At 54.8% G+C, this 19,554-nt stretch overlaps 1 protein-coding gene across 14 annotated transcripts in view; it reads left to right on the top strand.

Moving 5' to 3' along the window:
• Nucleotides 1–19,554, top strand: part of PC (pyruvate carboxylase) — a 235,843-nt gene that overhangs the window by 170,227 nt on the left and 46,062 nt on the right. For all 14 annotated transcript variants that reach the window (XM_039547629.1, XM_039547632.1, XM_039547631.1 and 11 more), the window contains one exon: nucleotides 17,677–17,859. In XM_039547629.1, coding sequence (XP_039403563.1) covers nucleotides 17,677–17,859 — 183 coding nt within the window. The remainder of the gene's footprint in view (nucleotides 1–17,676; nucleotides 17,860–19,554) is intronic.

Consider the following 19,554-nt stretch of genomic DNA (forward strand, 5'->3'; position numbering starts at 1 on the left):
TTCCTTGAGCAAGTGCTTGAAAGAAGAGCTGCTTGTTAAGATAAGCCATTTGGAGAGCTAGTTTTCGTGAGGCCTGCATGAATAAAATAGCGAGGAGGAAGCTGGGAACAGAACCCAGGAGTCCTGACTCCCAGCCTTCTCTGTTGTAGCCATGGACCCCATTTCCCTCCCAGACCTGGGGGTAGAACCCAGGAATCGTGGCTCCCAACCCCTCCCTGCTCTACCTACTAGACACCACTTCCATCACAGAGCCAGCGATAGAACCCAGGTGTCCTGGCTCCCAGCACCCCCTCCCCATGCTTTAACCAATAGACACTGCCACCCGCCCAGAGCTGGTAACAGAACCAAGAGAGTGTGTATGTGACCTTGATCCTGCTGCTGTGTGTGTCTGATTGTATGTGTGCGCAGGGGGGGGAGGGAGGCGATTGCGTGTCTGTGGGTGCGGTGCTTTATGTCTCTGCTTGTGTGGGTGTGGGGGGGAGGTTGTGTCCAGAGTGTGAGCGGTGCTGGGGTGCTCTGGGGGCAGGCGAGCAGTTTTCTGGTGCTCCAGAATGGCATTCTGGTACTTCTGACTGGCCCAACAAAGGGGATGCCCAGACCTCCCCCTGCCCTTCCTTGGTCAGCTCTGAGCATAGACCTAGCAGCCCCCACCTCCCCTCCTGGTCATGCCCAAGACAGCAGCGCAAGGTGGCCCTGAAGCTGGAGACCTTGTACCCATGCAGGAGATAATGGGCTGTGGCAGCCGTATCCCTGCCCAACAGGGGATGGGAGGGGAGACCCCAGCATTTCCCTGAGCCCCCTTCCCTGGGGAGTAACAGTGGGATGGGGGGGCTGGATGCCAGGGCTTTGCAAGTGGAGCAGAGGTGCTGGGGGCTGGGGGGCTGCATGGTACCTCCCTCGGTGCTCTCTAGGCTGGGCCCTGCCATGCCAAGGGAGCCCAGGGTCAGCACATCCCAGTGCTTCCCTCCCTGGGTCCCAGGCAGGGCACAGAGGGAGGCACCGTGCAGACCTACAGGCCCCTGCTCCCCTTGGAAAGCCCTGGCATTCAGGCTGCAGCCCACCCCCTCTCCCCCCAGGGCAAGGGGCTCAGGGAAGTGCCAGGGCCTCCCCGCCCAGCCCACGCTGCTGGAAGTCTGGCAGGGGTCCCCCGGTGCCAGGAATGTGGGCACCCCAGCCTGTTACCTCGTGTGTCGGTGGCGGGTCCCCGGCCTCAGGGCTAACCCACACTGCGGCCTTGGGCACGACTGGAAGGTGAGGCGGTGGCAGCTGGGTCTCTGCTCAGAGCCGGCCTGGGGGTGGGAGACCTAGGCCCCCTCCTTCATTACACCCTTGTCTCTGCCTCCCCCGTGGTTGCTGATGGCATTTCCTTCCCCCCCCAAAGGTGGGGCGGAGGGGAGCCCTTTACCACTGCACAGGCCAAAGGGGCCTGGCAGGAGTGTAGTGACACCCCTGCCCCCCTTTTGCTGCCCATGAGCATGTTGACCCAGGATGGTGTCAGCGGGGCTCCAAAAGAAGTGAGGTCCAGCACTTTGTTTTTGTAGGGCTCACTCACTGGTCGTGTCTCTGATCCTCTCTCTGTGCGTCTTTCGGCCTCCTCCCCAGGGGTGGATCGAAACTCATCAGGCCCAAGGACTGTGCTGAACACACAGGCGCCACTGTAATTAACGTGTCTCATGTGGTGCCTGGGCTTGATTGTGGAAAGCACAATGAAAAGCTAGCTGCGATTGTGTACGGGAGGCTGCCATCCCCTCGCTGGGGGGGCTGTGTGTGTGAGAGAGAGAGAGAAGCACAGGCAGCTGGGGTCAAACACACCCTCAAAACTTGGTGCTTCTGCTCCTGATCTTCATGGGCTTATTGTTTTGTCCCTGGGAGCTGAACACCATGAGCTCTGAGCGTCCAAGCTCCTACCCCCAAGGTGCTGAGAGCCCATGGAGAGCAGAGCCCAGATCCCCCGGGGATGGGCCCACTAGAAACGCCAGCATGGATTACACAGAGTGCTTGGTTCTCTATTGGCCTTTAGCTTCTGACATCATTTGCACCAGTGGGCATGAGCTGCCCACGTGAGTGTGGTCTAGTGGCTAGGGCACTGCGATGAGTGTCAGGGCTCCTGGGTCCTATCCCCACCTGTGGGAGGGAAGTGGTCTCTAGTGGTTAGAGCAGGAGGGGTGGGGAGTCAGGACTCCTGGCTTCTATCCCCACCTCTCTGTCCCTGACTTGCTGCGTGACCCAGGTAGGTCCCGTTGTCTCGTTGTGCCTCAGTTTCTCCTCTTCCCTTTGTCTATTTAGTCTCTGCCCTGAAGAGCTCACAGTCTAGCTGACTGTATCTGGGCAGCAGTGGGCACCCTAGTAGCTGCCATAATACTACTTATACACACACCATAATGGATTGTTGGTCTCATTTGGGGTGTATCAGGTGTGACCATAATGCTCTTAAGAATGTACAGACCATAGTGGGGGACTCTACCCACTACCATAATGCTACTAATAATACACATACCAAAATCGGCCTGACGTCCGTTGTGGCCTCCAGGCGCTACTGTAATATAGATGAGATATGCTCCAAGGGAAATGGAAATTCAGTGCTTGTAGGAGACACTCAGTAGATGGACATTCTCCTGAAAGATACCGCAGAGAGGTATATGTGTGGGGGAAATCTACATAGAATCGACAAGGTCCTTAAAAGTCCCTGTAGGTAACGCCACGTGTGTTGAGCTTTCCCCTGCCAGCGCCCCAGTCCCTTCCATGCTGCCTTGACATTTCCAGGCCGCGCTGTGCGGGGGTGAGGTGTCAGGCTGTGGAAATGCAAATACAGGTTGGTTCTTCTTTCCCCCTCGGACAGCTGGGTGAGAGGCAGCAGGGCGACATTTACGAAGCACGTGTCAGTGACAGTGATTCTGATCTGGGGGGGGTGGGGGCAGCTGCGTCAGAGCTGGTGGAAACAAGATGAACAGACTTCAAGGTCAGAAGGGACCATTCTGATCATCCAGCGTAACCCTGGCCAGAGACTTTTGTCTAGTGACTCTTGCCATCTCCACACTTGCCTATGGTTATACGGCAGGTCAATGGTGGAAATAGAACCCAGGTGTCCTGAGGCCATGTACTGTCTGCTAGACCACACTGCCTTTCAGTTATTATTACCCCCACTTTGCAGAAGCAGAAACTGAGGCATTGAGAAAGTAAGTGACTAGCCCCAGATCATATAAGAAGTCAATGGCAGAGCTGGGTATAGAACCCAGGAGTCCTCCCCACCCGTAACTACTAAACTCTGCTCTGGGAGGGGAGTGAGGTCTAGTGGGTTAGAGCAGAGGGGGTTGGGAATCAGGACACCTGCCTTTTATTCCCATCTCTGAGCTGCTGGCTGACCTGGGGACAAATCCCCTCCCTGTGCTTCAGTTTGTCCATCTGTGAAATGGAGATAATGTCACCAACTTCCTTTGCAAAGCACTTTAAGATCTACTAAAGAAATGTGCTAGGTGAGAGCTAGGGATTATTATTATTATTACACTCCAGCTCAACCACCAGATATGGGCTGCATGTGGGAACCATTGAGAGACATTCTTTGCCCTTGGGGTGTATGTTTCATGTGGGATACCAGGCTGGCACACATTCTTCATTCTTTAAGAGCCATGAGAACGATTAAAGGGCTGTAGTGAGAGACACCAGAAGCTCAATCTGGTTTGTTTAACAAAGAGAGTTGATCCCAGTCTGTAAGTACCAACACAGGGGATAGAAATTTGATAATGAGCTGTTCAATCTAGCAGACAAAGGTCTAACAAGACCCAGTGGCCGGAAGTTGAAGCAAGACAAATTCAGACCGGAAATAAGGTGTAAAATTTTTACCCATGAGGATAATTAACCATTGGAACAACTGACCAAGGGCTCTGATGGATTCTCCATCACTGGCGATTCTTAAACCAAGGTTGGATGTTTTTCTAAGAGATCTGCTCTAGTTCATCCAGGAATTATTTCAGGGCAGTCCTGTGCCCTTCACTAGACAGGAGATCAGCCTAGATGAGCACAGTGGTTCCTTCTGGCCTTAGACTCTACGAATAACTTGGGGTTTGTAATCTAGATGAGACATCTGGCTAAAAGCTGCACTCTGGCTCAATCACTACATCTGGGCTGGATGCAGAAACAACTCGGGGGAGATTCTACGGACTGGATTATACAAGAGCTCAGATTTGATGATCAGAGCGGCCTTAAAGTGAGTCTGTTTCCAGGAGGGACTTTACGATGTTCATCTATGTAATTTCTCCACAAGAAGGTTAAGGGGTGACTTGGTCCCTGTCTTATAAGCACCTACTCAGGGAGGAGGTTAATAGATTCCAGCCTCTAAGGCCGGAAGGGGCCATTTGAAGGACCACTGTGATGGCTTAGGCCTGTGTTTAAGCACAGCCAGTGTAAGTAGCTCCTGTTGCTACGCTGGATCTAAACCCGAGTTTTGTCAGAGCAGAGAGCAAGTATTAGACTTTGTCCCACAGTGCTCGTGTGCACTGTGCCATCTGTGAGGGTGGGGAACCAGCATGTGTGTTACTGGAGTGTTGAGGGATCGCTCAAAGGGAGGAGAATTTTGCTTGTGGTTTCAAAAATGTGTATCTGATTTTCCACCATCCCTTGTGGACCCCAGAACAGGTGATCATAGTAGCGGTTAATGTTTTCCATTAGCTCTTACTTTTAGGTTTCATTCTCTGCCTCATTTAGCTTGCTAATAGAAAGCCAAGCAGCCCAGGTGCCTGCAGCATGCTATCAAGCGGAAGGCAGCTAGTGTGAGCAACGGAATCTCTGACGCTGACCTGTGTGTCATAAACTCTGTACTGCCAAGGACCAGGGGTGATTCCCCTCTGTGCTCTGGGGGATTGTGAATCACAGCTTCACTGACATTGGGAAGTTCTGTGTGGTTATCAGAACCCTGGAGTTCTGCTTTCCAGTCCTCTCTGCCACTAGACTTCTCTCTACTCCCAGAGTGGGGAACCGAACCCAAGAGCCCTGACTCCCAGGGTAGTCCCCTAACCACTAGACCGGGCTGCCTTCCATCCCCAATAAAATGCCGTTGGAAGTAACTGTGCCGAATGTAGGATTGAATGGAAAAATGCTGGGAGCTGTCCCGTGACCTAGCAATGTGACTCAACAGAGTAACTGCTAATTGCATTATTTACCCACTGCGGGGATTTGTTTGTCGATGAGTTCGGGGAGAGACGCAATAACTCTTGGCAGGAACCACTGCCTCAGCACAATTGAGGTTAATTAGCGCTGATCTGTAAACTCAGAACCAATCTCTAGCCCTGCCTGCTTCATGGAGATGAGAAACTCCAGCCCAGCCCCACTCACTGTTCTCGCAAGCTCCTGGCAATAGAAAAAATCGTCGCTTTGCAAAATATAGGATCTGTATCTACTGTCTGCTGCAGTGGTGTTTTACTGAACCCGGGATTCCTGGATCCCAGTCACTTGCTTACTTTAGCCACTAGCCTCCTCTCCCTTTTCAGAGCAGAGACTAGAACCCACCTGACTCCCAGCCACCCCTGCTCTAACAAATAGACCTTGATTTCCTCTCAGGGTTGGGAATAGACTCCAAGAGTCCTGCCTTCCAGGCACTCAGGCTCTAATCACTGGACCTCACTGCCTTCCCACGCCTGGAAGCCAGGAGTCCTGACTCCCAGCCCCTCCTCCTGCTCTGACCACAAGGTAACATTGCCTCCCAGAGCTGGGGCTAGAACCAAGGAGTCCTGACTCTCAGCCCTTGCTCCTGCTCTAACCATTAAACATCACTCCTCTCCAAGAGCTAGGGGTAGAACCCAGGAATCCCAGAAGTGAACCCTCCTCATTCTTTTAAAAAGGCTATGCCCGCTCTATTCCCACGTCCTGCTCCTCTCTCCTCCTCCTCTTCCCACCCCATTTGCAAGGCCCTGCATTGCTCCATTGTTTTGGCCCCTGTCTGGTGGTCGAGCTACAGCTTTTAGAGAAACATTTGCTCTTGATTTAAAGACTCCAAGTGATGGAGAATCCATCCTGATCCTGTGTCAGTTGTTCCAATGGTTAATCCACCTCTGTTAAAAATTTGTGCCGTATTTCTAGCCTGAATTTATCTTGAGTGGGAACTCTAGGAGCTACCATTATAATAATAATAACAATTAGATGTATTATTGTAGCACAGAGAAGGCTCAGTTGAGATTGGGGGCTCCTATTTTCCACCACTGCACAGACCTCAACTGAAATCAGGGCCCCTTTGTGTCAGGAACTGCAAAGACCCTGGCCAAGATTGGAGCTCCCACTGTGCCAGAAGCTGGTCGGGAACTTTTTCACAAAATATTTTTTTATGAGAAAATACTAGTTGATCAAAACGAAAACTTTTCATGATGCAGGGTCACTTTCAACCAAAATTGTGCCAGGCAGGTGTCTTAGGCTTGGCCTACACAGTTAGGTCGACATAAGGCAACTTATGTCGATCTAATTATGTCAGTCAGTGTACACACTACAGCCTTGCTCCTGCTGATGTAAGTGCCCTACCACTCTGACATAATAACTACACCTCCACGAGAGGCGTAGGGCTTATGTCGGTGCAGTTAGGGTGACGTGATGTCCCTGTAGACCAGGGGTGGGCAAACTTTTTGGCCTGAGGGCCACATCGGGTTTCCAAAATTGTATGGAGGGCCGGTTAGGGGAGGCTGTGCCTCCCCAAACAGCCAGGCTCGGCCCGGCCCCGCCCCCTATCTGACCCCTCCTGCTTCTCCCCCCCTGACAGCCCCCCCCCCCCCCCAGGACTCCTGCCTCATCCAACCCAGCCATTCCCTGTCCCCTGACAGCCCCAGAACTCCCACCCCAACTACCCCCACCACCCTATCCAGCCCCTGCTCTCCTTCCTGACTGCTCCCCCGGGACCCCTGCCCCATCCAACCACCCCAGTCCCCGGACCGCCCCTGGAACCCCTGCCCCTGACTGCCCCCCACCGTCCCATCCAATCCCTCGTCTCTTTCCTGACTGCCCCCCGGGACCCCTGCCCCCATTCAACCCCCCTGTTCCCTGCCCTATGACCACCCCAACCCCTATCCACGCCCCTGCCCCCTGACCACCATGACAAACTCCCCTGCCCTCTATCCAACCCTCCCTGCTCCCTTACCGCGCTGCCTGGAGCACCGGTGGCTGGCAGTGCTACATCCACGCCGCCCGCTGCCCAGAGCATTGCGCCAGCGGTTGAGGCTGCGGGGGAGGGGGAACAGCAGGGGAGGGGCCGGGGCTAGCCTCCTGGGGCAGGAGCTCAGGGGCCAGGCAGGAGGGTCCTGCGGGCCAGGCAGGAGGGTCCCGTAGGCCGGATGTGGCCCATGGGCCATAGTTTGCCCACCTCTGCTGTAGACACTGCCGGTTACTTTCATCAGCTGTTGGCTCTCATTCTTGTCAATTTCACAGCTCCATGCTGGAACCATGAAGTTGACAAGAAAGCTACTGGCAACTTGGACTGTGTCCCTGGAATGGGTGCAGCGCTCCAGCTACAGCCCGACTGCCTCCCGGGCTGCTGGCTCCCTGCTTCCAGCTGGGCTGCTGCCCAGGCTCCCTGCTCAGAGCCAGGCTGCCCCTGGGGTCCTGGTTCTCTGCTCCCAGCCAGGTTGCTGCCTGGGCTTCCCACTCCAAACTGCACCAAGGCTCCCCACCTGGAACGTGGCTGCCTCCCTGGCTCTCAGTTCCCAGCTCCACGGTGGGAGCTCGGCAGCCACTTGGGCTGTGTGTGTGGAGCTCCCCGCCTGCTCGCGCTCTCATTTTTCCATGAACATTTTCAACAGGTCTTGGTTTCATTCCACATCGGAATGGAAACAAACGGTGAAACCTCACCATTTATTGCAAACCGGATTCTTCTTGTCTGGCCTGCACTAGTCAGACTCCAGGGTTCAGTTCACAGCTCTGGGAAGGAAGGCGGGGGCTAATGGTTAGAATGTACTCCTGGGTTCTATGTCTGGCTCTGTTCTGATGTGTGACTAGTTCCTTTCCCGCTCTGTGCCTCAGATTCCCTGTCTGTAAAATGGGGATAATGATCCTGACCTCCTTAGTAGAGTGCTCTGAGATCTACCAGTGAAAAATGTTATATTATTACAACACATTCCCTTCAGTTTGCATGTAAGTTATCCCTGTGCATAAAGCCAGCTCTCATGTCCAAGCCAACACAGGTCTTTTTTTTCCATCTGGGATATAAAGAGCCAAAGCATCTCAGCTCTTTTCATTATCCAGCAGGTTAAGGGAGCTGAGTCCCTTGCCGATGAGTCCTTCCGCCTGTCTCACTTAATTAGCTGCCTCCCATCTTCCCTCGTCAGTCTCATAAATAATATCCCTTTGTCAACTTCCTTTAAATCACTGAGATTTTTGGAGACAGCCAAGGAAAAATAGTTGCCTTGTAAGCACTTGAGACCACACCACAAGGGGAAGACAACTTTGTCTTCAGCTCAGAGAAGAATCTGCACAGTGTGTGCATAGAGTCTAAGGCCAGAAGTGACCATTAAGATCATCCAGTCTAACTTCCTGGGCAACACAGGCCAGAGAGGGTCCCTCCGGCCCCCCAGGACTGAGCCCAGTCACTTGTGTTTGACTCAAGCGCCTGCCGGAAAGGCAGCCAGGCTGGATTTGAAGACGCCGAGAGATGGAGAATCCACCAGTTCTCTTGGGAGCTTGTTCCAATAATCACCATCACTGGTGCTTGATGCCTTGTTTCTCAGTGGTGCATGCCTGGCTTTAACACTGAGTCTTGTTCTGCCTCTCGCTGCTCTATTAAAGAGCCCTTTTGTACCTGGTGTTTTCTCCCCAGGAAGGTCCTTATGCACCGGAACCAAGTCACCCCTTGATCTTTTTGAGAAGCTGAACCGATTGAGCTCCTTAAGTCTCTTGAGTGTACGACACATTTCCCAGCCCTCAGATAGTTACTGGGGCTCTTCTCTGCACTCGCCATAGATCCATAGATTTCAAGGCCAGCAGGGACCATTGTCATCCAGTCTGATGTTCTGAGGCTCTGGCTGGGGGTGCAGGCTCTGGGGTGGCCCGATCTCAGTTGATGTCTGTGTAACATCCTGCACAAAGGGGGCCCTGATCTCTGTTCGGATCTGTGCAGTACCTGGCACAAATGGGGCCTCAGGCTTGGGGTCTGTGTAACACCCGGCACAAATGGGGTCCTGATCTCTGTTGGCGTCTATGCAATGCCCAGCACAGTGGGTCCTTGATCTCGGTGGGGGCCTCTAAGCACTACTGTAATACAGTGGTCTCCAAAGTGGGGTGCGTAAGAGGATCCTTTGGGGTGCATGGCAGGAGGAGCGGCTCTTTTTTTGCTTGGGGTGGCAAAAATGGTAGAGCCGGCCCTGCGGCGCAGCAGGGGGTGCGTGCTCAACATTTTTTTACTGATAGGGCTGCACAATCAAAAAAGTTTGGAGACCACTGCTGTAATACACCTAATAGCAGCAGGGTACATTTTCCCCATGAACTCATGGCTGTGGCTTTTAATAGTAGCTATTATAAGCATCTAATTTTGATGAAAAACAGGTTTATGAAGAGACGAAGCCAAGCTCTTAGCTGAGGTTTCAGGTGATGGATCCCAGGCTGGAGCAGCTGTATTTATAGCCCAGTAACTAACCTATGCAGAGAGGGTTCCTGGCCAATTGACCATTAATCAAGGCACATTTGTAATTTGCGCACACACAGCTAGGTTAAGGTAAGGAGGGGTGTTAATAAATATCCATTACTTGGGAACACCATCGCTGGAGCGCTGCAGGGCAGACAGTGTGTTCTAGTGTGTTGGGCGCTGGGCAGGGTGCCAGGACGCCTGGGTTCCATTCCTGGCTGTGCCGCTGATCTATTGTATTGGGGCGCAGGACGCCTGGGTTCCATTCCTGGCTGTGCCGCTGATCTATTGTATTGGGGCGCAGGACGCCTGGGTTCCATTCCCGGCTGTGCCGCTGATCTATTGTATTGGGGCGCAGGACGCCTGGGTTCCATTCCGGGCTGTGCTGCTGATCTATTGTATTGGGGCGCAGGACGCCTGGGTTCCATTCCCGGCTGTGCCGCTGATCTATTGTATTGGGGCGCAGGACGCCTGGGTTCCATTCCCAGCTGTGCTGCTGATCTATTGTATTGGGGCGCAGGATGCCTGGGTTCCATTCCCGGCTGTGCCACTGATCTATTGTATTGGGGCGCAGGATGCCTGGGTTCCATTCCTGGCTGTGCCGCTGATCTATTGTATTGGGGCACAGGATGCCTGGGTTCCATTCCTGGCTGTGCCGCTGATCTAGTATGTTGGGGCGCAGGACACCTGGGAAGGGACCTGCCAATACACTGGTTAACAATAAGCCAATGGCAGAGCCAGGGATAGAACCCAGGCATCCTGCAACCCACTGCAGTGCCCCCAGACCACACTGGCCATAGCATCCCAGCAGGTTAAGCCAGAGCCGCTGTCTACCCCATAGACACACTGTAACCTTTCCCGCCCCCACCCCCACTGAACTGCGGGAGCAGGGCTGTCTCATGCCATCATCCCAGCCTTCTGTTCGCACCCGGGGGCACCCTCCCTGCCCTGCTTTTCCCTGCCCCAGCGCCCAGCCCTCCCAGCTCCCTTGGAGCAGTGTGAACTGAGCACCGTCCTTGTGCATCTGTCTCCCCCCATTCCCCAGCCCAGCTGCTCCTAGGCATGAGGGTGCTACACCCCAGCCTGTTAGCTGTTGAGCAAGGGATGCTAGGCCTGGCTGGTAGCTTTAATCAGTCCTCCCCTCCACCCCCCAGGCCAGGAGAGAGTGCAGCAAAGAGACATGGAGGACCCCTGTAACCATGCCCCACACCTGGAGGGGAAAAGGGGTCTCCTCTCTCCTTCCGCCCCCCACAGCAGCAGGGATTCCCCTAAGAGTCACTCCGGGCATTGAGACACATGGATCCCCTGTGACTCCTACCCCCTTGCCACCTCCCTGTGCTGTGGCCATGGCCTACTCCTGCCGGGGTCCCCTCAGCCCCACAGCTGCAGCAATCCCTTCCCTTTGAAATTCACTTCCCCACAAGCCATATATCTCTCCTTGGGTTGGGGAAGGCTGCCTCACACACAGAGCTGCCCTGCTAGGGTGGGGCTCCCACGGATCCCTGGAGCAACAGGGCTGGGAGTTCACATCCTATTGAGATACCCAGGGCAGCTCCCCCCTCTCGGAGCGATGGGCTCAGGCCCTCTGCAGATTCAGGCAGTGTCATTGTGTCAGTTACGTTCAGAGCAGCTTCCCCCCCCCCTCAGAGCGACGGGCTCAGGCTCTCTGCAAACTCAAGCAGTGTCGCTGTGTCAGTTACATTCGGGGCAGTTCCCCCCCCCTCTCGGAGCAATGGGCTCAGGCTCTCTGCAGACTCAAGCAGTGTCACTGTGTCAGTTACATTCGGGGGAACTGCCCCCTCTCGGAGCGATGGGCTCAGGCTCTCTGCAGACTCAGGCAGTGTCACTGTGTCAGTTACATTCGGGGCAGCTCCCCCCCCTCTCGGAGCGATGGGCTCAGGCTCTCTGCAGACTCAGGCAGGCATCTCCTCACTGGGTACAGTCAGGTCCCATTTTCTAGCTTTTCTCCCCAAACTTCAGGATAAAACACTGACTTCTTTAGAATGGAAGCTGCAGTTCTGGAGAATAGGTTTCTGACCCTCTTCAGTTTTAGCCTTGATTGTGCCTATGCACCAGAGGGCAGAGTTGAGGTTATGCATGTGTCTTAAAAGGGTGATACCAGACCCTGGCCAAGATTAGTGCCCCATTGTGCTGGGCGCTGCATAGACACACAGTGCGAGACAGGAGCACACGGTGTGAATAGACAGAGGGTGGAAGGGGAAACAGGCACAGAGAGGTGAAGGGACATGCCCAAGGTCACATGGCGAATCAGCTGTGGAGCTGGGAAGGGATCCCAGTTGTCCTGAGTGCCCAGCTCTGTGGCTGAGAGGGGAGGCTGCCACAGAGAGGGGAAGTGAAGTATCGAGGGTCACACAGCAGATCAGCAGCAGAGCTGGGAACAGAACCCATTGTTTGGCGTCCCAGCCCCCCCCTGCTCCAACCACTACACCCCACTCTCCTCCCAGACCTGGGGCAGAACCCAGGAGTCCTGGCTCGTACTCTAGTGTCCTAACCTGGATCTCTCAGTCTCTCTTTTGACCTCCCGCACTGGCTGCCTGTCTCAGGCGCACCAGAGTAGCAGAGAGAGACTCTAGCTGGCTCTCGGTGCCGTATGTCCAAAGCCACGTAGGGGCCTTGCAGCCAGGACCCTTTGGGAGGAGGCCGCTGCACCAGGCCAGGGGAGAGGATGGCTCTGACTCGCAGGTGCTCTCCTGAGCTGCGGAGAGCCCCAGGGCAGCTGTGTGAGGGCTGAGACAGCAGCTGGCTCCCCAGGAACATATGGCCCTGGAATGCCCGTGGGCAGAATCCCTCCTGCTCACATGAGATTAGCTAGCCCAAGGGCCAGCCCAGCTGGAGTGGGTGAGTGTTCCTTACTCCTTGCACCACAGCACCCCCTACTGAGCCTCCCACAGCCCCTGTCTCCCAGCCGGACCCTGCCGGGCACGTGGGATGCGTCAGCCTTGTGGCAGGCGTGTCGACTCAGGTACCGTCAGGGAGCCGCGAAGGAAAGCGAGCCAGGGCAGGTTGGCTATGGGAGCCCTCTCTTTGGCTCAACTCTCACTCCCATGCATCCTCATGCGTGTCAGTCAAAGGGCTGGTTCCCCACAGGGCGTGGGTTTGAATAAGCACCGATGCTGTGAAAATGTCTGCACAGAGGCAGTGCCATTGAGGGGAGGGGAATTGCTGACATGCAGGGAAGAGACAGCCCTGTGCTCTAGACCCCACTCCCCTCTCAGAGCTGGGGGATATAACCCAGGAGTCCTGGCTCCCAGCCCCTCTGCTCTAACTGCTAGACACCACGCCCCTGCCAGAGCTGGGATAGAACCCAGGAGTCCTGGCTCTGCGTTCAGCACCGTCTGCCACAAGGCCATCCTGCCTCTCACTGCTCGGTGTCACTGACCCCTCTCGCACAGCTGACTGGGGACCAGAGGAAGTTAATTATCTCTTCATTTTCTTGCTGAGAGAAATAATTGGCAGGTTGCTGGTGTGAGCCTGGCAGAGTAAATCTACCCCCCAGCCCTCCACACCATCCCTACCCCATGTACAGGCTGCAGGGAAGGTGAAAGACACGGGAATGTCAGCCCTTCTCCTTCACCCGTGGCAGAATGGACTCCATGGAGGAGAGCTCCCGGTAACTCCCTTGCTAGCACCACAGGGACCAGGAGACAGGCAAGCCGCTGTGCAGGGATTTGTGGGTGGGTCTCCATTCCCCTCTCACCAGGGCCGGCTCCAGGGGTTTTGCTGCCCCAAGCAGCCAAAAAAATAAAAGCCACGATCGCGATCTGCGGCAATTCAGCGGGAGGTCCTTCGCTCCAAGCGGGAGTGAGGGACCCTCCGCCGAATTGCCGCCAAATACCTGAAAGTGCCGCCCCGCTCAGGAGTGGCCGCCCCAAGCACCTGCTTGATAAGTTAGTGCCTGGAGCCGGCCCTGCCTCTCACACCACTGAGAAAGCTCAGACGGTTCCAGCCAGAACTAGAATCTATATCTCAGGGAGTTACTTATTCACCACACAGCCAGCTGGGGCTTGAACACCACGGGGACTAGAACAGAGAGAGCGGGGCCCAGAACCCACGAGCCCCATATGGAGAGAGCGGGGCCTAGATCCCACGAGCCCCGCACGGAGAGAGCGGGGCCTAGAACCCACGAGCCCCGCACGGAAAGAGCAGGGACTAGAAGCTGCGACCCCCGCATGGAAAAAGCGGGGCCTAGAACCCGCAACCCACCCACAGAGAGAGCGGGGCCTAGAACCCACGACCCCTGCACAGAGAGAGCGGGGCCTAGAACCCATGACCCCCGCACGGAGAGAGTGGGGCCTAGAACCCACGAGCCCCGCACGGAAAGAGCAGGGACTAGAAGCTGCGACCCCCGCATGGAAAAAGTGGGGCCTAGAACCCGCAACCCACCCACAGAGAGAGTGGGGCCTAGAACCCGCGACCCCTGCACAGAGAGAGCGGGGCCTAGAACCCACGACCCCTGCACAGAGAGAGCGGGGCCTAGAACCCGTGACCCCTGCACGGAGAGAGCGGGGCCTAGAACCCGCGACCCCTGCACAGAGAGAGCGGGGCCTAGAACCCGCGACCCCCACACGGAGAGAGCAGGGACTAGAACCCGCAGCCCACCGCACAGAGAGAATGGGGCCTAGAACCCATAAGCCACCAGCAGAGAGAGCAGGGCCTAGACCCCTTGTCCATTAGCCCCACAGCCACTTGACCCCAAAGTGATCCCCTTAGCCAGTGCAGTAAAAGGCCTCTTACTCACTTTGTTAGAGCAGGCATGGGAGCCAGAACTCCTGGATTCTGTCCCCAATGCTGGCAGTGGCGTGGGGTCTAGTGGGTGGAACAAGTGGGGCAGGGTGTCTGGACTCCTGCATTCTGTTCCCAGGGCAGCTCACCTGCTTGGAGCGATCGGCTCAGGCTCTCTGAAGACTCAGGCAGGCGTCAGTCACGAGTTCCAGCTTTTGTGCCCAACCGAAAGGGTTAGAAACTCGTTTTATTTTTCAATGGAAGCTGCGATCTGCCACAGTTACGTCACGCCAGGAGCTGGCACTTTGAGCTCAGGCCAGCCTTGCACACGGCCCCATGCTGCAGCCCACTGGGGAGGGTTGGGAAGATCTCTCACAAGCTGCTGCAGTCAGAGCCAGAAGCCCCCGGGAGCTAGACATTTGGACTGCATCTGATTTAACTTTCACCCTGTGTCATCCCATGTCAGGTTGTTGTGATGGCAACCTGACAGCTGTCAATCACGGGCAGGGAATGACAGGAGTCTGTCTGAAGTCTGGCTTGCACTTTAACCCCTTGGCTGCCAGCAGACTCTGCAGGCATCTCACCTTGGGTTATTGCCTCAGTTTTAGAATCGGGAGGGAGGGAGGCAGGGATCACAGTTCCAGGACTCCTGGGTTCTAGCCCCATCTCTGAGATCTAGCGGATAGAGCAGGGAGGGCTGGGAGTCCTGCTAACAGTGGAGCTAAATTAGTACAATAGACCTGCGGTTGGACTGGATCCAGGGAAAGACCCCGACCCAGCCAGTCCCCCTCCGTAAGGTGTGGAAAGGCTCCTCCACTGTAGAAACAAGCAAACAGCTTTAATCCTCCTCTGACAAGGAGCCCAATTAAGGAGCATTTGTAAGCAAACCCCCCCCAGCTTCGTCCTTGTTTATTGTTCTGATTTATTAGCTTCATTAGCAGCAAAAGGGAGAGGCTGGAGGTTGCTGGGGCATGAATTATTCCAGCTGCTAGACATGCTGCCCCGGAATCCAAGGAGTTCCTATACAAAATCCCTCCCTTGCTTTCAATAGGAGACATCTCAAAGACCCGACAAGTCATCTCACATCACCACAACTCACCCTGCACAACAGGGGCCCTGATCTCGGTCGGGGTCTGTGCAGCGCCTGGCACAATGGGGCCCTGATCTCGGTCAGGGTATGGGCAGCGCCTGGCACAATGGGGCCCTGATCTCAGTCGGGGTCTGTGCAGCGCCTGGCACAGTGGGGCCTTGATCTTGGTCGGGGTCTGGGCAGCGCTTGGTACAATGGGGCCCTGATCTCAGTCGGGGTCTGTGCAGCGCCTGGCACAGTGGGGCCTTGATCTTGGTCGGGGTCTGGGCAGCGCTTGGTACAATGGGGGACCTGATCTCGGTCAGGGTATGGGCAGCATCTGGCACAATAGGGCCCTGATCTCAGTCGGAGTCTGTGCAGCACCCAGCACAATGGGGCCCTGATCTCGGTCGGGGTCTGTGCAGCGCCTGGCACAATGGGGCCCTGATCTCAGTCGGGGTCTGTTTAGTGCCTGGCACAATGGGGCCCTGATCTCAGTCAAGATCTGTGCAGCGCCTGGCACAATGGAGCCCTGATCTCGGTCGGAGTCTGTGCAGCGCCCAGCACAATGGGGCCCTGATCTCAATCAGGGTCTGTGCAGTGCCTGGCATAACAGGGCAGTGGTGGGAAACATTTTCCTGGAGAACACCTAACCTTCTGGAATATTTCCATGAGAAAAAAATTGGATTTTCTGCAAGAATCTCAATATGAGAAATGCTCGGTTTTTTCTTTCCTCCTTCACACATATCATTTTCCTGCTTTTTTCCAATGAGGGGCAAATTAAAAAGGGGAGTGAACTCCTGTTTTACTTAGATTGGAAGCTCCTTGGGGCAGGGGCCATCTTTGTCCTGTGTCTGTACCACACCTAGCACAGTAGGGGGGGTGGGGAGGGGCTGGTCCGTGGCATCACTGCAATACAAACGATAATATTAAGTCAAGGCGGCTGGAAAATGTTGTCCAAGCCCGAGCTTTCCTGCAGCAAAATGTCCATTTCAACCAAGCTTCATTTCCCAAGAAGAAAATTTCTTGTGGGAATAATATCTGCAGCTTTAATAAATTGTCCCTTCTAACCTCTCTTAAAATCACTGCTGAAAAAGAAAGACCCTGTCCCCCAATTCCCCACTTCCCTGCATCCCCCACCCTGGGACAAGATTGGAGCCAGCACCCCTGGAGGGGAAAGACCCAGTGTCCGATTCCCCACCTCCCTGAGCTAGCCAGACCCTGCACAGTGGGGCCAAATCGGAGTCAGTGCCCCCTAGAAGGAAAAGGTCCCATATCATATTCCCCCTCACCCCACCCCTGTCTGATGCAGACCCCATTTACCCCCCTGAGCCAGCCAGTTCCCCCAGTCTAGGGCACAAGCCAGCAGTGACATGCTTTGGGGAATAGGGGGGTACTTCCCTGTTTTCCATAAGCTCCCATGAGCAACTGTTTCTGGAGACTGGGTTTGAAGGTCCAGTGATGTGATCCAGGCTGGCAAATGCTGTGGCTGTGCTGTGTGTGTCTAAAGGGGCACTGTCAGGTCAGCTTAGCTTCCCCAGAGCCTGAGCATGATTGAAACGTCACCATGCATATAGATCTGTGTGTGGGGGTTTTTCATCCTCCCACTGTAAACAGCATTTTCTTTGGTGTTCCCCAGGGGAATTTTCAGACTGAACCTTCTCCCAGCCTCAGACCAGGGCTTCAGACTAAAAAATGAAACTGACTAGAAATACAAATTGAAACTGACCGGGCTGGTTGCACTGCCCAAACTGAGCATCAAAAAAGGCAACGAGCGGGCATTGACAAAGGAAAGATCATTTGTTCTGATTGTTTATATTGCTGTAGCACCTGGAGGACCCCACTGAGCGCCTGGCACAATGGGGGCACTGATCTCAGTCAGGGTCTGTGCAGCGCCTGGCACGAGGGAGGGGTCCTGATCTCAGTTGGGGTCTGTGCAGCACCTGGCACAATGGGGGCCCTGATCTCAATTGGGGTCTGTGCAGCGCCTGGGACAATGGGGCCCTGATCTCAGTCAGGGTCTGTGCAGCGCCTGGCACAATGGGGCCCTGATCTCAGTCAGGGTCTGTGCCATGCCTGGCACAGTGGGGGGGGGTCCTGCTCTCAGTTGGGGTCTGTGCAGCACCTAGCGATTGGGATCCCAATTTCAGTGGGGTCTGTTCTACCTCATCATAACACTGCCCCATCTGAATTGCTGCTACCATAGCATTTGTAATGAGAGAGCAGGATCAGAGGCATAACCTCATGCTTCTTTTCTCCTGTATCCCTCGTGCAGGTTTTCCGAAGCGGTGAGGGCATGGGTATCCGTCTGGACAGCGCCTCCGCCTTCCAGGGGGCTATCATCTCTCCTCACTATGATTCCCTGCTGGTCAAGGTGATTGCCCATGGGAAGGACCACCCTACGGCTGCCTCCAAGATGAGCCGAGCTCTGGCCGAGTTCCGCATCCGAGGTGTCAAGGTAGGAGAGGCTGAACGAGCCCTGATGCATTTTGCAGGGGCCTCTGCTGAGGTCTGTGGGCAGTAGTCAGTAGGGAGTATTCTGGTGTGTTGGAGGGGCGGGGTGGAGACGGGAGGGGTTCTGCAGCCTGCAGTGTGGGCTGCATCCTCTGGTGGTAGCCGGAGGTACTACACCCTGTGGTGTGCAATTAGTGCTTCTGGCTTGGGGGATGTATTAATTTCATTTTCAGGATTTATTTTTATCAATTTTTGAGTTTTATGCAGCTGTCCAAAAAAAATTTTCAGGGATTCCTGTATGGATATGCTGTGATGAGTAATGTATATTGTATAAACTACTCATTACAATAGAATATACAGTGATGGGTAATCGCCATGTAATATTCCCTAGTGCGCTTTAAGGTAGTACTGTTTCAAACTGCACTACTTTAAAGCACACTTGGGAACCTTTCGTGCACACCAGCAAGGTCTACACGGACCAATTAATGCGCGAGACAATCGTTCTTTTTAGAAATTACCTCCCCGTAGTTTGCATTAACTGCTCTGTGTAGACAAGCCCTTAGATACAAGTAACCATTTCTGGTGATTTTCCAGTGTTTATTAGATAAACACTGATTTCTCTCCCTCTTTTTTTTCTTTTCTTTTGTATTGTGGTGTTTTATTGATTTTTAAATCTAAAATCTAAAGTCCTTATATGTAAAATGCATCCCCCAGTGGTGGCAGATGGTACTGCACCCAGCAGTGGTCAATGCTACCCGGATGGTAGCAGGAAGTAGTACACACTGCAGTGCTTAATCAATCCCCAAGCTCTGGCAGGAAGTAACTACACTACACCTTGCAGTGGTCAATGCATCCCCTAGTGGTGGCAGGAGGTACTACACCCTGCATCCTCTGATTGTAGCCGGAAGTATTACACGCTGCAGAGTGGGGCAGAGCTGAATCAGCCCCATCCCTGCCTGTGTTCCCTGGCCTGATCCTCTTCCCTCCCGCTGCATGCAAACCATGTGCTTCAGAATCTCCCCTGGTGGCCTCTGGGTATAATGCAACCTCTGGGGGGTAGAGGCGGACAAGGTCCTCAATGCTGGCAAGAGGTTCTGCACACTGCATTCCAGCCAAACAATGCAGCCCCCAGTGGCAGTAGGAAGCACTGCACTTTCAAGCTCTCCCCCACTCACACCCACACACATCTACTGTGATATTAGTGGCGGGTCAGAGGCGGCCCTGCGCTGCCTGTCAGTCAGACACTCCCTCCCTCAGGCTTGGTGTGGGCTAGTTCCAGTGCTGCTTGTTCTGCTAGGATAGCAGCATATGGTGCTGGTCATGCTGGCGTTCAGGAGAGCCAGCTGGTGGCCTTCTGTTCGGTGTGCAGAGGGAGAGGGGCCATTGCTCAGGTATCGGTTGGAGGGGCAGGGCAGCACCGCAGAGCCGGAGGTTTGCTGTGATTACAGGGGTGGTGTCCCTGGGGGGATGTCCTCATTAGCTTAGGCTGTCAACAGGTTGGCATTACCTACAGAAAAGCCAGCAGCCCTCACCCCATCTCCACCATCCCCAAGGAGAGGGGCCTGAATTAACTGTGACCTTTGGGCCTGATCCTGTATTTGGATCCTGATCCCACCCTCTGGAGCGGGATTGGGACCCCAGAATGGTGGGGGATCAGCCCTCGTTGAGTATGGTTTTCTTCAGGGGTCGGTGTGGGGCT

The sequence above is a fragment of the Mauremys reevesii genome, linkage group 7 (genome assembly GCF_016161935.1).
Source record: "Mauremys reevesii isolate NIE-2019 linkage group 7, ASM1616193v1, whole genome shotgun sequence".
Lineage (NCBI taxonomy): Eukaryota > Metazoa > Chordata > Testudines > Geoemydidae > Mauremys > Mauremys reevesii.